We start from the raw sequence: 18,987 nt of genomic DNA, 5'->3' as shown, positions 1-18,987 counted from the left end.
AGCTAGATCCATCATAATTTCATCTAACTAATGGCAAGTACTAAAGGTGGTGCTATAGTGGTTTTAGGACTAAAGTACAGAACATCTCCTTCCTTTTGCCTTCTTCTATCCTCAAGAACTCCTATTGAAAGAAGCATGGGATAACCACAGGATCATGGACCAAACAGTTAAATACAACAAGAGCAGATAACCTTCATTGACCCATATACCTCAGAACTACTAAACCTCTTTCTTCAGCTTTCTCTCCTTTTGGCCATCTCTTCTCCTTTCACTCCTCCTTATTTTTGATACATTCTCTGGATTTTTCTTGCTTGTTGCTCTGTTTTTCCACCATTTTTCTATCTCCTCATTTCTATTTCTTAAGTAGCCAAAATATGAATTTGTGGTCTACCCTTAATTCTTTGTTCCATTTGTGAAATGTGAAAAGCAGGTGAATTGACCATTTATATTTCTCTCAAAAAAAAGTTATTTACTTGTATGTTACCTAAGATTCTTTTAAATGTGTATGAAACAGACAGATACCTAATTAAAAAAAAAAAAAAACCTATCTTGGATGTATGTGAGCTAAATATTAACTGGGATGAGTGATTCACCAAAGTACTATATTTCCCAATTCTTCTAGTCAGCACAGAGTTTAGCTGATTTATTATGTAGCAATAAGGCTACATTTGCTACTAATAAATTTATCAACTTGCAGAAATCTTAAATATTTCTATTTTTCTTGAAACTTCCTCTCTTCCTTTAGCTATCCACGTTGTTTCCTACAGCTTTTTCTCCTTCCTAAATAGTTGCCTTCAGCTTTCTTCATAGTCCTTTTCTAAACTACTCTGCTTAGAGACAGAGGAAAAGGTGATTGGCAGCTGCCATGGCCCCACATGTGCCCTGTGAGTGCATGTCTTGTGCTTTGCAACTGCTCGATGGCCTCCCTCTGCTAATGTTGCAGAACCACCCTCCCCCACTTTCCAACCCCCCAAATTTACCTAATGAGATGTGATATGGGCATCTGTGCAGCTGCAAAAAATAAGCTTTCTCAGTGAGCACTGCAAAGTTATTTTTTCCCCCAGCAAAAGAGAAGCTAATATCATGTTGAAGTGTTTAAGAATTCAGCAGCTACACTTCTGCTGTGAACATTTTTATTGCTTTGCTAATATTATTGGTCATTAATTCCCAGAGGTTAGGTAGTTGAAAAGAGCAAATCAGGCCTTTTGATGAAAAACCATAACTTCTTACCAGGAGAATTTATGAGTACCTTATGCAAAAAAAAAAAAAAAAAATTTAAACCCATCTTGTGATTTTTATTGAGTGCTCTTGAAGTCCAAGAGTCAAATGCTGTTGTAAGTGAGGTTGATAAAAGATTTTAGAGTTCTTCTCCCAGCCTATTGATGCAGGAATGTTTGGCTTAGGAAACTCACAACTGTTTCTACTGTGTTGGAGCCTGAGCCCTCTGTATAACAGGAATAATGAGTTACTTTGGGAGTGCACACAGGTTGTACTCTTTAACAGAATACACATTTGAGATGGTGTTGATTTTAAAGAAAAAACATAGAGGAACAGGTATTTTTTTGTACCTGTTATTTTGTACATAATCAGCACCACATTTAGAGGAGGTGATATTGAGCCTTGATCTTTGGTAGGCAAAATCTATTCTTAGCAGTCTTAATCCTCAATCTTTTTATTCTCTTCTTTCTGCTAATTTACAATAGAATGTTTAATGCTCTCTACAATTTGTAATACTTGAAAGGCCTTGTTTAAATACCAAGGAACAATAATTATAACTAACATTTAGATAGTACTTATTGTATGGCAGACAGTGCTAAATACTTTACAATTATTATCTTTTTGGTCCTCACAACAACTCTAGGAAGGAGGCATATTATTATTCCCATTTTACAGATGAGGAAACTAAGGTGGGGATTAAGTGACTTGCCCAGTAAGTATCTGAGGTGAGATCTGAATTCAGATCTTCCTCACTCTAAAGCTCAATGTTCCACCCACTCTACTGCCTACCTGCCTCAAATGGGATGAGTTACAGGAATAGCCTGCATGTGCTCTAAGCATCCGAGGCACAATGTAAGCCCTCGGAATTTAACTTGAGTTCAATGAATTGCTTTCCAGAATAATATCATTATGGAGTGGAAAAAGTTCATTCTGGCTAGCTCTGACCCAGGTTTTTTTGTTTTGTTTTGTTTTGTTTTGTTTTTTTCTTTTCTTTTTAAATTTCTTTTAGAGCCCCATGTATTCACAAAGGCCTATTTTAAACTCTTTTGGTTTTAAAACCTTTCTCTTAATGAATCAAATGCTCTGTGTAATTATGCCTGACATATCATAAAAACGATTAAGGACATTAGGATACATTTTTTTAGGCCCTCCTATTTGTGCATACAAGGACACATATCAAATAGGATCCTACCTGCCATAGGTATTCAATTAAAACAAATTAATTCTTGTTAGGGGTAACTAGGTAGCAAAGTGGATGGAATACCAAACCTGGAATCAGGAAGACTCATCTTTCTGAGTTCAAATCTAACCTTATACACTTCTTAGACATGTGACTCTGGGCAAGTCACTTATGCCTGCTTGTCTCAATTTCCTGATCTGTAAAATGAGCTGGAGAAAAAAAAATGGCAAACCACTTCTGATCTTCCAAGAAAGCCCAGCCCCAAATAGGTCAGACACAACTGACCAGCAGTGATTTTGTAAAACAGCATATTTTGTTTTTACTATGTGAGCTATGTTTTATTATAAAGTTTACTATGTGAAAATGGTACTAAAAACCCCTTAAGAAATATACTTTGGGATCATGATTTTCCCAGAGGTTTTGAGTACCTGGGAGAATAACTGTAGCCATTAAGAAAATCATCTGTGACTGTGTTGCTGACACTTCTGGAGATTAGGAACCACTCCATCAACTTGTTTTAATCTTGCTGATACTCAGTAGACCTTGGAGAACTACACAGTAAAGTGACCAAGACCTGAAATAAGTATTGTGTTGTTTTCTAGCTGAAAGCACCCCCAGAATGCAGCCATCAGTCAGAACCATCTTCAGTTCTGTTGATGTAAGGCCATGGATAAAGAACACTGATGTCTTAATTCTCCTATGTGTGTCTGTTGCATCCTGAATATTTTTCAAGCCCACTCTTTTGATGTATTTTTAAAAACATGGTCTATAAGCAGCGAGATTTCCTTTTCCCATCATTTTCCTTGTTCTCTTCCATCTCTTGTGTTGTACAGGTCATTGCCAGTTCTCAGCAGAATGTGACTCTCTCTAGAAAACAGTTTCAAGAAGACCTCCATCTGCAAAGCTGCGGTGCCCTGAGCTCTCCGGTTGCTTTCTTGCATAAAGTACGCCTCCCTCTCAGACTAGAAGGAAACAGCCCCCAGGGTTTTGTGGAAGCTTGCCGGGAGACCATAATTTGATATTGAACTAGATGTACCTAGGAAAGATCAGAAAACTGAATTTTGCCTTCCCAGACCTGAATGATCACCTCAGAGAAGAGAACTTTGGGGGAGGGGGGAGGGAGGCAAAAGCGTCATCCAATAAGATTATATTTCTTCTTCATCTGAAAGAGGATAATGCACAGATTTTATTGAATGCCCAAATTAAATGTATGTTATCATGTAACAAAAGGCATTTTCCAAATGGATTATTTTTTTGCTCCGATATGCTTGTTTAAATGTTGCTGTGAGGTAATTTCCAGGAAACCCCCTCTAAGCCACAAGAGATCTGTTTGTACAACTTGAAAGTTGTATGTATTTAATGTACCTCGCAGTGTTTTAACAATGATCAGTGTTTTAATAAAAAGTATTTCTGACTCTTGCTTCTCCAAGGATTGATTGGAGTAGACTCAGAAGAAGATAATACATTTGTTATTACAGAGGCTCTGAATAGCAACACATTTTCAGATTTCTGTGTATGTTTAGCATGTCAGACTTACAGATGAGCCCGATAAAACTTGAGAACTGAAAGGTATATATTGTCATAGCTTTCCTCAGAATTTTCCTAAAATATGCTGAGGAGTTTCAGAAATAATAGTACTGAAGTGAAAGGTGAAGGGGTAACTGGGCAAACCCAAAAGGTGCTATCTAAAAACCATGTTGAGGCAATCTCCATAAAGCTGTCATATCTCCAAACTGTGCATGTGACTTTAATGTTTTTACAGCCTTCCCCACTGTAAATTCAGGACTGTACCTCAGAATTAAAATAAGAATTATTTGATGAGACCATGGTTTGTAGTGCATAAGCATTTACTTTATTTTTCCTAATGTTGTATTTAGTGAAAAAAAGTACTGCTAAGGGGAAATCATAGAGTGCCATTCTGCAAAAATTGAGTGTTGTAGTTCATTGGTATGAAAAGCACAATCAAGGCAGGCTTCAGACCTTATCTGGTCACTGAATCACAGCAAACTAGCCAGGCCTGACACTCAAGGATTTCCTACAGACACTTGCAGAGCCTCAAGCTGGCTGTGGTCCTGATGGAGCAGTGGGCCACAAGGACAGTCAACAAGTAGAGAACTTTAATGGAGCTGTCCTTCTGGCTTTTCTGATTTAATCCCAGGTAAATTTATACTCAGGTTACTTTTGTGACATAATAATTAATATAAAGGCCTTTCTGGGGAAACAACATGCAAACTATAAATTAAACCTTCTAGATTGGCAATGGTCTAGCATTTTTCACTTCCTGGTTATGCCCCCCCCCAAAACTATAACATTCTCAATTCATCTGAGTGGTTTTAATTAGAGAAAGAAATCTTGACAAAATTTCAAATTGAATTTTCCATTTTAAAAAATGAAAATTATATTTTGAGTCTGTTAATGTGGACTTCTTGAAGGAGGGAGGGGACACTTGCCACAGAACTGTTTGGAAAGCTGCTCTTTTTTAGGCTGGTGATTATAAAATGTGTAATTTAAATATGATTTAACTATTTCTTTTGCTACAACCCAGGACCGACCAGGTAAACAAAAGTCTTGTCCTCATCAGCCTTTTTATCTCCCTCCCTCCCCCCCCAAAAAACCCCAAATTATACTATAATTCTGCATTGTTGGTAATGTATGACTTACCAATGGCATAAAGCTCAATTTAACTCTTGTTTACAGAAGATAACTGTACCTCCAGAATTGTGACCTTGAAGAAATGGATCTTACTAAATGATGGCAGGACTACATAAGTCACATGAGTATGGTCTGAGAGCCAAAGAATTTCATAAAGCAAACAACATTCGTTTAGCACTTTACAGATTTACGATGCTCTCACACGTCTCTCATTAGGTCCTGACAACAAAGCTGTGAGACATCAGAGCTGAAGTTCAAATTTCACTGCTGCTGCTTTGCTACATTTATAACTTTGGGGCACTCATTTAACCTCTTCTGGACCCCTGTCCCCTCACTTATAAGGTACAGGACTAGATTCTATCCAATATTCCCTTCTGTCTATTAAGTCCATTATCCAGTGGCTTGCCCTAAATGTTATTGTCATTCAGTTGTATCCGACTCTTTGTGAGACTATTTGGGGTTTTCTTGGCAAAGATACCGGAGGGGATTGCCCTTTCCTTCTCCAGCTTTACACATGGGGAAACTGAGGCAAACAGGGTTCAGTAATTTGCCCAAGATCAGACACCAATAAGTGTCTGAGGCCAGATTTGGACACAGGAAGAGGCATCTTCCTGACTCAGTCCTGGCACTTTCTCCACTGCTCACCTAGCTGCCCCATTGCCCAAGATACTCTTACTAGTAAAGTTTAGGGCAGGGAACCGAGGAACAAAGTCCAGTACTCCAAACACTCTACTATCCTGGTAGAATAAGTAGGAGTTAAGACAGAACAATTTTAGTCCCCATACCTTAAAAATTGAATGTACACATTTACATTTTAAGTCCCCAGAGATACAGAGCTGCTCTTGATGTTGATCCTCATTCATTTAATCTTTAGGCAACAAAATGCAAAGACTGCCTTCTAACTAGGATAGAAGATAAACAGATGACAAAAGAGTTGTCTCCCCTCCCAGAAAGTGAATTTAGTGAAATCAGTCACCATTGTTGAAATAATTTTAACATGCATCTTCAGTTGCATTGACGTGACACTACAGTGACATCCAGTGGCAATCGTTCATGCTAATAGCAAGCACACAGTCCCTCTAAATTTTATAGCTGAGAAATCTTATGCTCTACAACTCGTTTAATGATGATGGGATATTTAGTAGCTATGGGAATTACTGAATAAAGTGGTGGTGGTGCTATCTTGGTGTGAGACCACAAATTACAAGAGATGCTGACCATAAAATTTTCAGTGAACAAAACAATCCAAACAAGCACCTTTTGTTTATTACTTCAGATTTATTAGTGAGATTAGCTTAATTCTTTCCTAAGGTCAGTTGCATGCAACATATAGGTTACTCCTTGAAATACAGTAATCCTAAAGCTTTAGTTACTGCATGGTAAGGCTTCTTAAGTCACAGTGTATTTCTTCAAGGCCTTGGCCAAAAAAAAAAAAAAAAAAAAATCAAGACAAAATGACATCAATTAACATTTATCTCAGTAATGAATACAACTTGACTACATTTTACTTTATCTATACACATTCTAATACTGTTGATGATGATAGCTCCTTGCTCACCCAAGATAACTTGTATCCATGACTCGTTGCCTTAGGAATAAAGAGGTGATAGTGGGAGAAAGGTTGTTGCCATTTTTTATTCGTGTAAATATATATTCAAAGGACAGTAGGAATTTAGGGCGGGCAGCTCTACTCCTTTCCAGAAGTAACAGGTAAGCATGGCTTGACCATGAGGAGCACTGCATGGTTGCAAATGGGCAAGGAATAAAATGCCAAAAGTAACATTTGCACAGATTGTGGAACATGTTTAGTACAAGAGGAGCAGTCTTGTTGATGATTATTCAAACTTTTAAATCTGTAGGAAACAGTTTGTCAAACTGAAAAGTCAAAAACATAAATATGTATCTAAATAAATATTTTGAGTTTTTACATTGTGGCCATCATCCTTTATTTAATACAGGAAAGGCTCCTTTTTTGTGTTATTAATTAAACACATTCATGTCTTGCCAAAGTTTAATTACCAGTTACACTTGGAATAATGAATATTAGGGGATACTGCTGCAATTATGGATTCTTCTTCTGCAGCAACTGAATCTCTCTCACATACATTTTACACCATCAAATAATACCTCCATTAGCTCAGTTTTCGAACCGCAAGGGACTGGATTGGATAGTAGCATCTGATAAATCAACCATGTTAAGATTTATTTTTGATCACGGGATTCTCTTCCATCGACCCATTCATCAAACAATCACATTCACCATAGTTTTAAGTATGACAGACAGACACCTATTAAGCCACACAAAGGTACAAATAAATATTTCTGTGGTCAACTGGAATGAGAAAACAGTTCAGAATATGTTGCAAAATACTTAAGTGTTTTACAAAGATCTGGTGTCTGTGACTCTGGTCCTCAATAAAGACACATCATTTTTTTTTTTTTTTTTTTTTTTTTTTGGCAAAATGAAAAAAAAAAAAAAAAAAAGGAAATGGGGGAAGGGGAAGACACTCCGGGAAGCCTGTCTGGTCATTCATTGGGCTGCTAATTTGGGTTTTTCACAGCCTTTTGTTCTTAGAAAATACAAGATGTCCTCTGTTGTTCAGAGTCCACTCAGCTCAGGTGGAGATCCTTGACTTGCCTTTAGTTCCTTTGATGAAAGTCAAATTTAAACTAGATGTAGAGAGGTGTCTCTTGGCCAGTGAGAAGTCTGAACATCGCAGCTGGCATTGTCTTCATGTGAATCTGTTAATGAATTGAAAAGAGATTAAAAATAAGTGGATTTGTACCAGAGCTTAGTGCAATCTGTCTATTGCCTTGGAAGCCTCTGTTTCCCCCTTTCCTATATTCTAGACTTGAGAAGTAAATCAAATGAGAACAAATAATTCAGCATGTAGCTAGATGTAAAAATTTCTTCCATCCTTCAGGGGAAAAAAACAACAACAAAAAAACAAAACTTTAATGGTTTCACTGAGAGCTTAAAATATGTCTTTGAGAATGATTTAAAAAGAAAAATTATGATTTAACCAATGCAAAAGGTGATTCAGAATACATTTTATGGTGTTTCAGGCGATTAAGTTTTTCCTATCCTTGACACTTTATGGTTTCATATACACCACTAAGTGCCTTTTCCTCCCTTTCAGCACAAGTTGATCCTGGGGAATTGAAACATTTGATTTTTAATTTTGACACAATTTAGTTTTTCAGTTGAGAAGATGCTGGTGCAATAGTGGAGCTCTCCAAAGAAATCTGAGGTGTGTTTGTTTGATTTGAGGAAACGGGAAACAAAAAGGTGTTTTCAAGAACCAGATCTCTCTTGGTTCTTGCTTAGGAAAGGAGACACAAGTCCCAAAACACCTCTCTGCTTTTCTCAAACTAGCAAAGGATGGGCTTGTTTATTCTTGGAGTTATCGACTCAAAGAGAGAGTAATTATGTTCTTCTAAATCTTAACTCAGGAAGAAAATTGCCATATTGAACACACAAAAAATAGAGGGAACAGGTTGTTTTCATCTTCTAGGTTTCCAATTTATTGCTAAAGAAGAATTTTCTCACGATATTTTCACATGAAAAGAACCATCAGACAGAAATGAAGGGGGAAATGGGAGAAGGTTCATGGTCTCTAATATTCACAAGATGTGTTTTAATATCCTTCTTTCATCCTTTTTTCTGGAAGTCATCCTCCCAGATATCTCATTCAACAAACTCATCTTTACCCTCACTGAGCTCTACCCTATCCTCTGCCCAAAACTTAGGCCTTCACAATCTTATGTGTGCCTCACTTTTTATTGTTCACAAAATTTTCTAGTCTTTAACATTTTCTTGGCAGCCCTCTCTAAAGGTAACCAAGTTATTCCTTATCTCCCCAGAACTTTGAGCCAGCATAAGTGAGCAGCTCATTTCTACTTCCCCACTGATACTTCAAATCAACTTTTCTGTCTCCTCTCCTCCATATATGTCTTTGTTCTCCAACTCCAGGTCACCTCTCACTTTCTTCAATGACTGAACACCATCCAATATTCTTCATGACACTTTTCTTGACCTCATTCTTAGCCTTGATATACTGATAACCCTTATAATCAGTCTATGAATAACAGTTTCTCCATATCCATCTTCCTGTCCTCTACGTCAAAAACTTCCACACCTTACCATTTTAGGTGCCCACTATCAAGGTTATAACCTCATCATCATGTAGGACTACTTTACTGTGAAGATTTCAAACTCTATTCTGTCTTCTACACCTTCATTTCTCTTCATCTTGGTCCTGATCCCAGGTTTTTCCTCCTTAGTATCTTCACTGACCTACCTAGAATTTTATGTTCCACCAATAGATGAACTTACCTCCTACTTTGCTGAGAAGATGAAGGTCTTCCAACATAAGCTTTCTCTCAACTTTTTCTTCTTCTCCTGTTTAACTTATCTATATCTATATCTATCTATCTATCTATCTATCTATCTATCTATCTATCTATCTATCTATCTAGCATATCTTCATCCTTTGTTCCATGTTCCCACTCTTTGGATTAGTCTCTGCTTCTCTAATAGTGTTTTTTTTTCCACAGAATCTCAGTATCAGAAGGAGCCATCTATTTCAACCCATATCAGAGCAAAACTCTCTCTATGACATATCTAACAAATGGATATCCAGCTTTTACTTCAGTGAGGGGAAAACCCACTAGCCACCCAAGATATTCCATTCCATTTTTGGAGAACTCTTACTTGTTAGGATGATTTTCCATGCAGCATCCATACACCTGTCTTTTACAGACTATTTGTCTTTTGCTAAATTACTTACTTAGTGCTTCTATTATAGGTCTTGCCATTTAACTATGATATCAAAAATGAGATAGTATGTATTTAATTCTCCTTCTTAGTAATTATAAGCACTACAAGGACAAGAATTTTCTGATTCATCATTTGTATATCCCTCAATGACTAGTACAGTGTAAATACACTGAATCAGATACAATTAAAAGGGAGAATTTTGCACAGGATAACTATCAATAATCAAAATCCATATTTTGGCTTGCCAAAAAAGGAATTATCATCTTTGATGAATAAAAGATGAATCAAATGTTTTGTGAGTAGAAAAAGATGCAAGCTGAGTTTAATATGGAGTAGTGAGGAAGGCAAGCACTTTTGCTTGAAAGAAAGAAATTGGTTATTTGATTGCTGTTATTTATGTAATTAATTACAGGCATTCAATTACCATCTTTTTCAAGGTCACTTCATTAATAGCATTTCTAACATTAGTTATGATTTCCTTTTTTTTAATAGAAGTGATTTGCAATACAATAGTCACACATTCCTTGTCCCTTATATATTGATAATAACTAAGAATAAATGACAGCTAATAGTCCTTTTGTAATCACAAAGAGGTCACCTATAAACAGTTATGTAGATGTAATTTCTATATACAAGTCATCCAATTGTAAACTGGAAACTCATGCATCATAGTTTTATGTATCATGAAAAGTGTAGTGAGATTAAAGGGAAGATTACAAAGAATGGAACACATTTAGGGAAGTAAAAGTTAAGTAGGATTCCAAGATGAATAAATACATTGGGGATAAAGCAGAACAGCTTCATGTGGCTTACCTCCTGACTCTCTTGAGTTTGTAAATGAGATTCCAAGTGACAATCTAACTGCATCACACCTCCGCTAAAAAGAATACAAATCCAGGAAAGATAAATTCTAAGTTGATTGGCTGCTGAAACAGCAATGACTTTTTACACAGAGGAGGATTCTGTCCCTCTTCAGTTGGTCAGAGAAAAGCAACAACAAAGATTTATCTGGCTTGAGAAGGAGCAGTGTAACCTAGAGCTAATTGTACCTTCTTTTAATTTCTGCTATTAAGTGCTCTGAAGTGAGTTTCTGGGCAACAAAAGAAATTTAATGATTTACTACTGAAGCAGAAGGGAGAACAAATTAGTAAAACAAACAAAAAACCCCACATGGACAATTAAAATGTTGAACAACATTTAAATGCATATTATGTCAAATTCAAACCACCTGGCATTTTCCCTGTATAAGTATAGGGAATACTCTGGGAATTTGCAGGACCAGTTATATCAGTGATATAGTATGCCCTCAAATTCATCTTCTCTCTCACCTAGCCAAAAGACCTAAAAGGACATGGCAGCTTAATGTTTTAGGGTAAATTCCAAGATTATAGATGAAGAAAAATCTATCCATGAAGTTAAGATGGCCACAAGAAGGAGAGATATATGAATTATAGCCATTTCTATTTTTGCAGTAACTATTATAGGAAATAATTTCTTTCCATTCTGGAGAATAGACTTTTGGACAAGGAGATATCTTATTAGAAAATGCCAGAAGCTCTCTTTTTGATCCCAACTCAAAGGCTACACAGGTCAAGTATCTGGCTTACAAAATGGCTAAGAGAAGCCAAACATAAGGATCAGACCAGAAGTTTCCTAAAATTCCAAATAATTCAACACATACTGAACCCAAGTAGACAAAAAAAAAAAAAAAAGGATTTCAGGGTGTGGCTCTAGGAATGCTACTTGAAAATTCAGGGGAACAAGGAAAGAATTGATGCACATTGGAGAAATTATTTAAAAATAGTCCACTGCTGCTATATACTGTGTGGCAAAACTCCAAACACTGTCAAACACATATTTAGTGGACTGCAGGATCCAATATCAATACGAGTCAATAGTTTGACATGGAAACTAAAAAACTAATTCAATTCTTAGTCTTCATTTATAAGAAGCATAAGTCTGGAATAAGGGAAGAGATAAATAAGCTTACTCTACTCTTCCCTGATTAGATCATATTTGGAGAAGTGTATACAGTGCTGAGTACCTTAGTTTTAGGAAGGACACTGACAAGCTGGAATATGTCCAGAGAAAGCCTTCTAGCTCAGTAAAGGGCCCTGGGACTGTAAAACAAGGATCAATGAAAGGAACAGGGAATATTTAACTCAGGGAAGAGAAGATCTGGGGGACAGAGGGCAGCATGATCACTGTCTTTTAAGTATTTTTTTAAATAATTTTAAGTATTACAATAATTAAGGATTTTACAACATGGATTATTTTGCTTCCAAATTAAAGGGGCATTGAGTTAGGGATCCTTCTTAGTCACAGCCAAAATAATGGCCTCCAAAGGCCTTTCTTCCCCTTGAAATCCTGGGACTAGTTTAATGAGCAATAAAATTAGGTCATAGACCATACATAGTCTATTCCATATGCTTATTTTTTTCATCTCCATATTCCCAATATATATGTAGTGTGCATATATACAAATAAATATACACATACACACATATATTAAGGCCCTTACAATTTAAAAGTTATATTTTATAGGGATTATAAATGTTAAAATAAAAAAAAATACATGTTTGTAAAAGTATACAATATTTCACATATATTTTTATATATTTTTTCAGCTTTAATATGTAAAGGTGTTAATAACTTATCATCAAAATTGAGCAATCGTTTTTCCAGAATCTGCAATTGGCTTTGCTAAGCTACCCAACACTCTCTCCTTTTCCCCTTATAACTAGTATCACATTTGCAAGATGGCTGACCAGGATAAGAGTATAGCTTGTGGCCTTGAACTTTTTCTCTAACTGGATTGAAGCCAAAGCATTGGTGCTTTGCACATCATGCTAGAGCAACTGATCTAACCAGTTCTGACAGATATATGAACAAATAAATCATAGTTAGCAAAACATACTTTTCAAATTGGCACACTGCAATAAGGAATATTTTGATAGGATCATCCTTGATTTTAGCTTCTCCATCAGCCCAGTAATCTTTTTCCCTTGCACATTCATTCACCCACAGGGCTCATCAAAACCTCAAGTCGTGTTTATCAGTCACTAATTTTTAAACATGCTTAGGAATGATGAAAAATAGAGACAGACACTTTAATCTCCTCAACCATCCCCAGTCAAGCCTGAGAAATACCACAAGATGAAAGGATTATAAAATCCATCAGTCTGCGTTCTCACCCCTTTGAATATCAATTCATCTCAGGACTAAAAACTCTTAAACATTTTTCATACCTCTCAGCCCTATGCTACTCGATTGATTTCTTCATCTCTGTGAGGTTGATCACTCCAGAGGGGGCTGACATGTCAACGATTCCACTTAGGAAAATCAGATTGTTTCCTTTTTGAAACCATTTGTAAAAGGAGGCTTAATGACATCTTACCCTTTTTTTTCCTTCCTTACTTGAAATGACACTGCCAGTAACTGCCAACAACCCTTCCTCGCCTCTCATCCCAGAGGTACCTGAATTATGTTTCAATGGAATGCTGAATATGAAGAACTCAGGGATTTTTTTTTTGTTGTTTGTTTGTTTTTTTCTTTTTTAAGGCAACAAAAAATGCAATCTGTCAGGAACTCTAATGCTATTTCACAGCAGCTGAGTCAGAAGCCAGAATGGAAAGGGGAAGGAGGTTAAGTCTGCAAGTAGAAAATGCTCCAGATGTCCACAGTGAGGGGCAAATAAGATGGGTTTGGGCTTCATGCCAGCCTGCAGGCTGAACAGAATGAGTCAAATCTTACCTAAACCTACTTCTTCCTAGAAACTAAAGTTTGTCTGGGTGGCTTAGAGTTTAGAAAGTCCTAATAAAGGACTCCTAGATCCTACTTGCATCTGAATCTGATCCTAAAAACATTTAAGGACAACTCCATCCTTGGCAACAGCATACATGGCACAGGTCTTTTGTCCCAAGTATCAATAGAAATAACATTTTGTCCATTTAGATGAAATAAAGTTATAATGCAATGGCCTAGTTAGTATTATATAATCCTGCACTCCTATGGTAAATGTATTCATTATCTCTGAAAAACTGTTAATACTGCTCAGTCTGAATGAAACAATCCTGCCTCCTAAATAGCATAAGTTCAGCTTGGGTGCAAAGAGAAAAACCCCTAACAGAAATAATCAGATCAAGTAGTAGTTCTAACAAGTCTTTGAGGTGAAATATTAAGTGAAATTCATTTTGGGAAAGGCAAAGTCCTTCTGGAAAAAGACTCAGGAATGCACAGCAATTTAATCTTAATATAACCTGGAACCATTTATTCCTCAAATTTTTTGTGTTCCTCAGACAACGCTAATATAAAGTTCACAGGTCGCAATTCGGACTTTGATATGGAAGAAAATACAGAACACTCTTACCTCTCCTACTGAGTTAGACAGAGCTTGAACTATCTTCTCATGGGCTGTGGCCACAACACTTTGTCCATTGATTTCAATGATACGATGTCCCACTCTGACTCCTCCACGTTCGGCTATCCCCCCTCTCATGAGGCTGCAAATCTAACCAGAAGAATTCATGATTAATATGATTAGCAAGTGCTATGCAGAAAGAATGACTTTTAGACAATGTGTGTTTGGGATGCAACACATAAATCAACATTGGTAATAGATCATAGACACAATGAGAACAATTAATGAATTAATCACAACTTGAATAAAAATATTCCCCAAATTAACACCTTCAATTAAATTCTATAAACACCTATTTCTTAAATATCTATTACATGTAGTATCCTTTGCCTAAATGTTCCATTTCAACCAGTAAATTTTTGCCTTTCATGTGTATAGATCATTCCAGAAAAGCAAAATACTTACTTACAATCATCCAATATAAAGTTGCTGCCTTAGCACTCACAACAGAAGCCATTATTAGCAATTCAGTACTTAGAACAAGCAAGTGAAATAAAGATTGATTTCCATTCCATTCAGCGGAATGAGAGCAGCAGAGACCTTGGGACTCTCCAAAACCAGTGCTAGGGAGGAAATCACTGTGTGAGGAAGCAAAGAGGATTGGGCTGGAAGAAGAGCTCACCTAGGATGCCAAAAAAAAAAAAAAAAAAAAAAAAAAAAAAGGTGGGGTAGAATCATTCCATCTGTTAGTTTCTTATTTTAACTGATTCTTGCTAAGGAGATGCTAAAGTTGATGCTATTCTTCCCCCTCTAAAAAAAAAAAAAATCCAGAAAGTGATATAAATTTTGCTCTGAGGCCTCAATAACTGATAAGGCTGACTTTGTGACCCTCCTAAAAGTAGATATCTTAACTTGCCCTAGAGGCTTGTGAAGTACAAGTTCCACTGGTTTTCTGGGCAATCCGGATAGCCCTGCCTTGACTATGGGTTCAGGAAAGCTGAGAAACAACAAACAAGACCTATCCTTTTGGGCTTTATTGCCATTTTTCCTCTTTGGGGATATTCTAGGAATTTATTTTTGAAAAATACAAATAACAACAATTCCAAAGGTTTACCCAATATCCATCAAACTAACAAAAAAGCCAAAAAATGTAAATATCCAACATTAAAGGAAATGCGTGTGTGTGTGTGTGTGTGTGTGTGTGTGTATAAAGGAGTTACAAGCATTGTTGCTATAGATCTGAAGTGGTACCACCAATTTAGAATTATAACTAAAAAGCCAAGAAGCTCTATGCATACTTTGATCCAATGACAACATAAGCAGACCTAAAATTCAAGGAAGGTAAAGATGGAGAGAAAATGCCTATACATACAAAAATATTATATCAGCATTTTTTGTGTCAGCAAAGAACCTGTCCATCAATTTACTGAATATGATGTAGCAACATTAATATAAATAAAATATTATTATACCATTAGAAATAAAAATATGAAGAGAGAAATCAAGAAGACTTATGAACCTATGTGAAGCAAAGTAAGCAGAATCAGGAGAAACATGTGCATGAAGATAATATATGAAAGAAAACAGCATGAACAGATTTCAGACTTCTGATAAATGTGGAAATCAATTATGATTTCAGAGGATACAATGGCATACCTACTATCTCCTAGCAGAGAGCTGTAAAATAAGACATACATTTTCAGATGTGGTCAATATGTGAGTTTGCTTTGCTGAATTATAATTATTTGCTACCAGAATTCTACCTAAGGAATTGGACAAAATTTATTGGGAAGTAGCAATGATATTAAAAAAAAATACATCAAATTTTTTCTTAAATTTTAATTAGAAAGACCAATATTAAATGTCATTCTCTTTTAATACACTGCAAGAGAACATTTCACGATGATCCATTAATCCAATTTGGTTGGAACAAAAGAGTACATGAAGGGGAGTAATATGAAATAAGGGTAGAAAATTAGGTTGGAGGTAGAATGTCAAGTAAACATGTCTTCTTCTTTTTTTTTTTTTTTTTACTTCAATTTCTCTGCAAGAAAAAAAAAAAAAAAAAAAAAAGGTTGTACTTTAGGGGAGTCAGAGACTCTAGCTTCAGATCCTACCTCAGCCTCTTGCTTTCCCTGTGACTTTGAGCTAGTCTTTCCTCTGGGCCCACAATCTCATCATCTATACAATGAGGAGATTGTATTAAAGGATCTCTAAGAGGTCTCCTCCACCTGGATAATACTATGATTCACTCATCTAATTATTACACTTGAAAGAACCTCATAGATTATCTCATCAGGCATCCTTGACTCAAATACCAGTGCTAAAGATAAGAAACTGAATGATTCCAGAGAAGAAAAGACCAAGAGGAAATATGAAAGCTGTCTTCAGTTATTTAAATGGTTGAAATATAGAAAAGGAAATTCTATGTTCTCTGTGCAGAGGGCAGAATTAGGCCCCAACAGGAACGCCCTGGTCATTTGGAGAATTCTAAGATCTAAACAGCACATTTCAGATAGGACATAGACAAGCAGGAACACAATAGGCAATGACTTGAGAGTATCTGAAATCATACAACAGGGGTAAAGGAATTAGCAATATTTAGTCTGGAGTTTGGGAAAGGGATATAAACAGATAGAATGGCTCAGTAGATAGAATACAAGCCTGGAGCCAAGAAGACCTGAATTCATTTCCTGCCCCTAATCCTTCTTAGCTGTGTGACCACCACAATAGGGCCTGAGAAAGACATCCCATCTTGACTCAATCTTCCCTTACCAGCCGGGACATGAGATAGAACTGCTTTTCTATAGTGAGAATATCAAAAAGATCCACTGTGCTGAAGCTAGCAAATTCCCTTTATCTCCTCTCCAAAATTGTGTGATTGAGTCACATGTTGACTAGGTTGTGACTCTCTTTCCCTGCTATCACTCCTCACTTTCTCATTCTTATTCTTCATAGGCTTCTCTACCTCCAAAGTCCCTATCCTGTCCTACTCTCTAGAACCCCTCTAGTCAACAATAATGTTCCTTTGCATTAAACCTCATCTTTTCACACTCCTGACTTCCTTTAGAAAGTACTGAATATCACAGTCAGCACCACATCTCCTTTGAGAATCACTCCATTCAGTATCAACTGCCTTTGCCAGATACTGGTAGCTATTATCTTCTGTGCCTTCAATACCTCCTTTTCTACCTTAATTTCTGTTCTAAAAATTAAAGACCATGGGACAGCTAGGTGGCGCAGTGGATAGAGCACCAGCCCTGAAGTCAGGAGGACCCGAGTTCAAATCTGGTCTCAGACACTTAACACTTCCTAGCTGTGTGACCCTGGGCAAGTCACTTAACCCCAGCCTCAGGGGGGAAAAAAAAAATTTGAAATCCTCAATATACGTGTGGTCCCCCAAAACTCCAGGCTCCCATTTCTTAGACTCCACAATTTCCATGATCTGAACCTTTATTCCTACCTCAGATAAACACAGGTATGGTCATACCATTGATCTCACCATCACCTGGAACTATTCTACCGCATCCTCTTGTCTTTCCATTTCAGCTTCCATATCAATCTTCCTTTGATTTGTTTTGCATCATTAAAATCTCCAACATACATCCATGTACTCCTGGTCCACCACCTCTGCTAAATAATTGCTACAAGGCAATTATTTTATTTCCTAATGGACTTTACCTCACTGTAAATGAGTGACTGCTCTCAATGACTGTTCAAAACCATCTGTTTGCTTCTCAAACCAACTATAGTTGATTTCATTTTTTTTGCTTTTTTTCTTCTACTTTGCCAAGAAAATAAAGGCCATAAGGACAACTGGCCTTCTGTTTTTTTTCTCCACTTGTGAGCCTTGGCTCTGACTGTCCTCCATGTTCTCAATGCTCCCCTTTCTTATTCCTGCCTCAGAGTCCACTCATATCCCATTTTCTTTCATCATCCCCAACTGCTAACCTTCCCAAACGACTTTGTATTTAAGTATTTTTCTGTATATGTATAGTTATTAACTACACATTTTTGCAGTATATACTCTTAACATGTACTTATTTTCCCTATCAAAATGTAAGCAGAGATTGTTTCATTCTTTCTTCTTGAATTCCTAATGCCTAGCATAACACCTAGCATATAGTGGGCATCCTTAGCACAGTTCCAGGCACGCAAACATTTATTGAATAATTTAATAAATTGTTCATTCGTTAATTAAAAATAAAGGCCATCTATTTTGAGCTTTTTTTTTTTTTTTTTTTTGCTCCAATCTCTGAATAAGAGGTAGCACTTCTCCCTGCTAAGGTCAATCTCTTTATTCAGGCCCTTGATCATATCACCTCCGACACACCCCTGTCCAAGACTTTGTCCCATCAATCAACCACTTTCTCTCTAATCTTCCTTCTTTCTTTAATTACCAGCTCCTTCCCTGCTATCTACAGATATGCCAAGGTTGGCTTCATCCTTAAAAACCCTTCATTTAACTCTACTGTCACAAAAGCTACTACCTTCTTTCTTTCTTTGTTCCTTTTCACAGTTAAGAGTCAGAGAAGAAGCTTTCTACAATCCTTGCTTCTATTTCCTCACTTGGCATTTGCTTTCTCAACCCCTTGCACTCTGACTTTTGACCCCACCACAGAAGCTTTCTCCCCACAGTCACCCATGGCCCTTTCTTGGTCCCCATTCTTGACACCCCTGTCGCAGTTGACACTATGGATCATATCCTGCCCTCCTTTATACTTGTTCCTGTTTCTCCTCCTATCTAAATGCTCTTCCTCAATATTTGTTGCAGAATCCTCTCCTTAAATGTGGGGG

At 36.7% G+C, this 18,987-nt stretch overlaps 2 protein-coding genes across 12 annotated transcripts in view; one reads left to right on the top strand and one right to left on the bottom strand.

Annotated features, from left to right (window-relative positions):
• Positions 1-6,505, top strand: part of ENTREP2 (endosomal transmembrane epsin interactor 2) — a 607,119-nt gene extending 600,614 nt beyond the window's left edge. For both annotated transcript variants that reach the window (XM_074294983.1, XM_074294982.1), the window contains exon 12: positions 3,232-6,505. In XM_074294983.1, coding sequence (XP_074151084.1) covers positions 3,232-3,417 — 186 coding nt within the window. In that variant the 3' untranslated portion in view covers positions 3,418-6,505. The remainder of the gene's footprint in view (positions 1-3,231) is intronic.
• A 101-nt stretch (positions 6,506-6,606) lies between these two features.
• Positions 6,607-18,987, bottom strand: part of APBA2 (amyloid beta precursor protein binding family A member 2) — a 384,993-nt gene continuing 372,612 nt past the window's right edge. For all 10 annotated transcript variants that reach the window (XM_074294973.1, XM_074294972.1, XM_074294981.1 and 7 more), the window contains 2 exons: positions 14,200-14,340; positions 6,607-7,792 (listed from right to left, as the gene is read on the bottom strand). In XM_074294973.1, the coding sequence (XP_074151074.1) occupies positions 7,721-7,792; positions 14,200-14,340 (213 nt within the window). In that variant the 3' untranslated portion in view covers positions 6,607-7,720. The remainder of the gene's footprint in view (positions 7,793-14,199; positions 14,341-18,987) is intronic.

The sequence above is a fragment of the Sminthopsis crassicaudata genome, chromosome 2 (assembly GCF_048593235.1).
Source record: "Sminthopsis crassicaudata isolate SCR6 chromosome 2, ASM4859323v1, whole genome shotgun sequence".
Taxonomy (NCBI): Eukaryota; Metazoa; Chordata; class Mammalia; order Dasyuromorphia; family Dasyuridae; genus Sminthopsis; species Sminthopsis crassicaudata.
Note: the sequence above shows the minus strand (reverse complement) of the source record. Positions and strands in the feature narration are given on the sequence as shown.